At 51.5% G+C, this 6,360-nt stretch overlaps 1 protein-coding gene across 1 annotated transcript; it reads right to left on the reverse strand.

The window, feature by feature from the left end:
* Window positions 1-366: 366 nt before the first annotated feature.
* ACTC1 (actin alpha cardiac muscle 1) lies at window positions 367-5,621 on the reverse strand. Its single transcript, XM_059181101.1, has 7 exons — window positions 5,510-5,621; window positions 4,795-4,945; window positions 3,336-3,660; window positions 2,547-2,708; window positions 2,200-2,391; window positions 1,202-1,383; window positions 367-694 (listed from the first exon to the last, which is right to left on the reverse strand). Exons 2-7 carry the CDS (start codon window positions 4,921-4,923, stop codon window positions 551-553), a joined length of 1,134 nt encoding a protein of 377 aa, XP_059037084.1. The 5' UTR covers window positions 4,924-4,945; window positions 5,510-5,621; the 3' UTR covers window positions 367-550.
* Between the last annotated feature and the right edge of the window lie 739 nt (window positions 5,622-6,360).

Raw genomic sequence — 6,360 nt, forward strand, 5'->3', positions numbered from 1 at the left:
ACGTTTCTACAAAGTTTCTACAAAGCGACGAAACAACTGAAACATATACTGCAACAACTTTCACTGTCATTCACAGCGACTAATCCCAAAGAATCGTGAAATCCGATTTCGTGTGTCTCACCGATGCAGAGTTAAAGCTAATCTACTTTTCAGATGTGACATATATTCACGATTCCATCCCAAAGTGTAAAATTGATATTTAGTATGGTATCTCCCGGCTAAATGTCACACCAATTCACCTGACGCGCTTTGTGGTACTGATGTTACAGTGCTCCTGGGGGCAAAGCCACCAGTATAGGAATTCACAGACTGAAGTAAGCCTACACTGGCCCCACCCCATGCCTCCCAGAAAAAGAAAGGAGAGGCTTTTGTACGTTGCAAGTCCTGGTCTGGTTTATTTATATAAAGCAATAAATATTAGAAGCACAAATAAATTGCACATGTGTAAACAAACTGTACAATGATTGATGAGAGATAAGGGAGGGTGGCTCGGAAGACTCCAAGAAGCATAGTACTGTCATCCTGAATGTAGACCACGAGAAAAGGCACCTTAGAAGCATTTGCGATGGACAATGGAGGGGCCTGCCTCATCGTACTCTTGCTTGCTGATCCACATCTGCTGGAAGGTGGACAGGGAGGCCAGGATGGAGCCCCCGATCCAGACAGAGTACTTACGCTCGGGGGGAGCAATAATCTGCGGAAGGAAAACAAAAGCTTCGGGTGAACTCTGACACTCGCAGCAATGAATCAAGCAACATGTTAGAGAGAGTCACAGAAGAAAACGTGAGATCGGAACTCACTGTAACGTGAGATATTTCCTACCAAAAATTAATACGGCGGAATCAAGTTTTATGCATTTTCTCCTGTCTCATTCTGTCCATTATCAAAGACTCTACAAAACAGAATTGCCCCACTTCTCTGAAGTAGAGTATACTGCGGCAACAAGCTAAATGCGTGATGGAGGCTAGCCCAAAAGTTGGAGACTTTTAAAATGTGTTCAGAGATTTAGGGTATTTTTTTCTTCCAAGATCTATTATTATCCACTGCTTGAAAATGTTTTTCAAGTCTCTTCTCTTGGGAAAAGTGCTAGAGAAGCTAAGAAGTAAAGTTTAGAGGAGACGGGAAGCACAGTGCGAGTTCCGCACGCAGTCCTGAGACCCCGCTTTGCCTCTCCCACCCACAGGCAAAGATCACTCTTCACCTTGATCTTCATGGTGCTGGGAGCCAAGGCAGTAATTTCCTTTTGCATGCGATCGGCAATACCAGGATACATGGTGGTACCTCCAGAGAGGACATTGTTGGCATACAGGTCCTTGCGGATATCAATGTCACACTTCATGATGCTATTATAAGTGGTTTCATGGATGCCAGCAGATTCCATACCTAGAAATCAGTTAAAAAAGAAAGAAAGAAAGAAAGAAATCACAGTGCACTCGGGCCAGGGGCCCAGGGGCGGAGGGAAGAAAACAGGATTCCTTTGTGTTCATACACTGTCGCCCATTTGTCTCTGAAACATATGTTCTTCTTTAAGATATAGTGCAAGGTGTGTGCAGAACAGGTGTCTCTAACACTGCTGACAGTTCATCTCCAGCAGACTATGAAGACACAAACCACTGCGTTCAGCACCTGTTTGGCGTGAACACCTGAACACATGCATCAGATGTACGGAGATATGTTGGAAAGGGTGAGGCACAGATTAGAGTTAGATTAATGCAATTTTTATTTATGGGCTAAAATCAGATCTGGTCAAGCTTCCTCTTAGAAGTCATTCCTGAGGCAAGATGGTCGGTAAAATACTAGGGTCCAGTTATTACCAAGAGTCTGAGTATGGTTGTGTTTAATGATGAGTGACGTCAGAGGAAGTCCAGCTACTGGGTAATGGACTAACTGCAGTAAGTCAGCACTTCTGAGGAATCATTCCTTTCCTGCAGATACAGATCAGTCAATTACTATTCTGTCTCATTCTTTATTTTGACACGAAGTCAGTGTGTCATCCTTTGTCATATCACTACAACAGAACAGGATGGCCATCCCTTTTATGAGCCATCAGGGTCTGAGGCTGAGTGGGGCGGGACTCGAAACTCTGACTTCTTTCAACACAAGAGACCCTTAATCCTTCTTGACGAGAATTGATTTTACTCCGAGGGACCCCTAGATGTCCAGGGAAGAGCTCTGCCCCTGCCCCAGATTACCACTCACCGATGAAGGAGGGCTGGAATAGTGTCTCGGGGCAGCGAAAGCGCTCGTTGCCAATAGTGATGACTTGGCCATCCGGCAGCTCATAGCTCTTCTCCAGAGAGGAGGAGGAGGCAGCTGTGGCCATTTCATTCTCAAAATCCAGGGCAACATAGCACAGCTTCTCTTTAATGTCACGGACAATTTCACGTTCAGCTGCAGAAATAAAGGGTAGCATAGTCAAGCTTTGAAGAATGAAGTCAACTGTGGGGGCGTAGGTGGATTCTCTGGTGGAGGGAAAAAGCAGACACGATGCCGCGGCCGATCACACACACACACACACACACACACACACACACACGTGCACGCACCGGTAGTGACAAAAGAGTAGCCACGCTCAGTGAGGATCTTCATGAGGTAGTCCGTGAGATCCCGGCCAGCCAGATCCAGACGCATGATGGCATGGGGCAGAGCGTAGCCCTCATAGATGGGAACGTTGTGAGTTACACCATCTCCAGAATCCAGGACGATGCCTGTCAGAAGAAACAGACAGGAGCCAAGTAAATCCCCGAAAACACCACTGCTTTAGTGGTGTCAAAGCCCACTTCCAATCTTGGCTAAAAGATACTCGCACTGGGCATGGATCCAGATCAAATTAGATTCCTTACACACAAAGAATAAAAATGAGCATAACGAAGGCTCAATCGGAAGCCAGCAACAGCTCACCCTTTTAAATATTATAGTAGAAAAATTTCCCCAGGACACTTGCAAATGACCATCCCTTTCATCAGCCATTAGCACATTACGGGAGCATCCAGGCGTGTTCTTCTTGCCTCCCACATTCTTCTTTGACTCGGACGCCGTAGTAATGTCGGTTCTCCTTGTGGACAGGTGCCCAGGGGTAGTGTTAGTATGGAACACATGCCAGTGATGGTTACACTGCAAGTTCATACATCATGTAGAGACTTAATATGTGGTCGCACATACTTTAGGAGAGGTAAGGCTCTAACTCCCATGTGCTTTCAACTTGTAGAAATGCATGTGATCTGAAGCTATTGTTACCTCCCTCTCTTCTCAGGGACACCTTTCCCTGAGTCATAGCCAGGTCAGTGACTTAGGAATGTGGTGAGTCAGTGACTGTCCCCACAGCCCAGTCATACCTGTGGTACGGCCAGAAGCGTACAGGGACAGCACTGCCTGGATGGCCACATACATGGCAGGGACATTGAAGGTCTCAAACATGATCTGGGTCATCTTCTCGCGGTTGGCCTTAGGGTTCAGCGGGGCCTCCGTGAGCAGAGTGGGGTGCTCCTCAGGGGCCACGCGGAGCTCGTTGTAGAAGGTGTGGTGCCAGATCTTCTCCATGTCATCCCAGTTGGTGATGATGCCGTGCTCGATGGGGTACTTCAGAGTCAGGATACCTCGCTTGCTCTGGGCCTCATCTCCTACGTAGGAGTCCTTCTGACCCATACCCACCATGACGCCCTATAAGAAGAAAAAGACGGGGAAATCAAGCTTCCACTATTTTAGGAATGTAACGAATGCCTTAGAAATGTACACCTAACTGCCCAAGTCAAGGAACATCTTATAGATATCAGAAGTAATAAAGAAATAGAATCTTATCCAGTTTAAAAATACTTAAAATCAATCTAGTACCTTCCGTCTCCCCCAACACACTCCCCAGGTACAATTCTGTCCTTTAATCTCTAACTGGGGAGAGGGGAATGAAGCTATTTCGCCAAAGAAGTACAGCCTCACCTCATTTTAAAAATACCATAATGCCTTCATTAAATTATGAAATTCATCCCCCATGTCAACCGGAATATAAATGACTACACTGTGGAATGACTGAATTAATGACACATTGTATTTCTCCTAAGAAAAGATTTTGACATTCATCAAGTGAACATAAAAAGATGGGCTGCTATGCCATTATCCCTCTGCCCCGGAAATCCAGATGGCCCAGCACTGGGAGCCCATCGGCCACCAGCACGACACACACAGCTTTCCTCCCTGGCAGCCTGTCCGGCGGAGTCAGAGAGCATTGGCATTTCTTTTAATAAACAGGGTGGTATGTCACTATCTCCATGGCACTTGCTGCTTCTGTCACGGCTGGCTTCTAAAAATGCAACAGCCAGGAAGCAGAGAGATTTAAGTCCTTCGGGAGCCCAGCGAGCTGGCTGTGAACACAAGGGAGGAATGTGGGTTGGGCCCTGGTTGGTTGAGAGGAGTTACAGTGTTACAAGTCTTGAGCAGGACTGACAAGGGAGGCCAGGTTAGAAACTGAAGCCTGTAAGGGTCAGAGAAGACACAGTAATAAAAATGTGGGGCAGGAGTGGAGGAGGGAAGCTGCTTGCTTTTCCACACAGGGGTGGGACCTCTGGAGGGCTGTGTCCCTGAGAAGTAGAAGGGGCACGTGTGTACGTGGCTGGTAGTATGCTGCTGGTGGTGTGACTATTGCTTGTCTGGGCTTGGATTTCAGGCTAATCCATCCTTCCCGAGTTTGACCTGAGCAGTTCATGGAACGGGATGGCCAGGTGAGACATTTACTAGATGGCTGGACTGGACATTTACTAGATGGCAGGCAGGAGTGGGGCCCGGGACAGGCGGGAAGTTTACCTGGTGGCGCGGGCGGCCCACGATGGACGGGAAGACAGCCCGGGGCGCGTCATCCCCCGCGAAGCCGGCCTTCACTAGCCCAGAGCCGTTGTCGCACACCAGAGCAGTGGTCTCCTCGTCGTCGCACATCCTGGCACAGCTTCAGCGGGGTCTGCAGGTGGACAGCAGGGCAGCCTGCGCTCAGTGCCCGCGGTGGCGCTGGCCTTCTCGCGCCCCGGGGAGGGGACAGAGCAGGGAAGGGAACGCCTGCGGTCTCCCTTCCCCTCGGGGCAGAAGTAGCAGGGTGGGAAGAAGCTGCGGAGACCGAGGCCAACGTGCGTGGTGAAGGGGAGAGGGACTCACCCAAGTTGCCTGGCCAGGAGTCACCCTCTGCCCCGGGGTGTAAGGAGGTCCTCCTCAGCCCTTCACGGCTTTGCCTTTCCTCAAACTGAGAGCCCACCTGGGCCTCAACCACACCCCCATGCCCCAGTCCCAGCTGGAGGGAAACGTGCATGAGAGCAGGGACCCCAAATGCCCGGGGCGGGAGGCCGTAGAGCTCGCGATCTGCGCGCTCCTCTCCTGTGACCGCCCGGTACCAAACAAGTTAGAACCCCATGGAGAAGCGTGGTCTCTTTTTCAAAGACGTGGCGGCGCGGCCGGCTCGGGGCTATGGGCTCGGGGCGGGCTGTGGCCGGGTACGGCGCCGGGCGGGGCGGGCGGGCGGGCGCTGACTCACCGTCCGCGGGTCGGGCTCGGCTCGGCTCGGGCAGCAGGCGCTGGGTGCCCGGCGCGGGGCGCGCCGCTTTATAGTGCGCTGACGGACGGGGTCAGTTGCAGCAGTCGGGGGCAGGGGTGGGGGGCCTGGTCGGCCACCTTGCCTTATTTGGTCGCCTTCGCACCACTGAGGAGCGCCGAGGCCATTCATGGAGCCAAGGGCAAGGGAGAGGATCAGCCAGGGGGCTCCCAGACCATGTAAGGAAGGGGAGGGGGCAACCAGGGGGATGGCCAAATAGGGAGCTAGGGAGGGGCAGGCGGTGAAGGGTAGGGGGCAGGGGAAGACTCAGTGACGCCAGCTCACCTCCTCCCCCTTCTTGGATGGAGGTGCACCCTGGGTGTGCTGTGGGTTTGTTCCTCACAGTCCCGCCAGCCCTAAGACAATAAGCCACATACAAGCCAAAAGGCTTGGCCCTCTGCCCTCTGCTGAGGGGTCCTGACAGCTGGACCAGGGCGGCAGGGGAGCTATAGCAGCTTCTCATCTTCCAGGACCGAGAGCTGGATGAATAGAGTCCTGGAAGCCCCCGTGGACCCCAAGGGCACCACAGCAGCACATTTGTGGGGGTGGACAGAAAAGGGGGCTCCTGGGACAGGTCACCCTTCTGGTCTAGTCCTCACCAGCTTGGATGACTTTACTGGGGCTGCTGGGGCCGTGCTCCTCTGGGTCAGAAAACAGAGATTAACCAAGGCCACCTTGATCCCCAGCTCATGGGTGGCTTAGGGTCTGGCTAAGGAAGAGGCTAAGAAGAATTGGAGTGAGAACCTGGCCAAGTCTTGCTGGAGAGGGGGCCAGGTTTAACCCCAGCATGAATA

The sequence above is a fragment of the Mustela lutreola genome, chromosome 7, assembly GCF_030435805.1.
Source record: "Mustela lutreola isolate mMusLut2 chromosome 7, mMusLut2.pri, whole genome shotgun sequence".
Lineage (NCBI taxonomy): Eukaryota > Metazoa > Chordata > Mammalia > Carnivora > Mustelidae > Mustela > Mustela lutreola.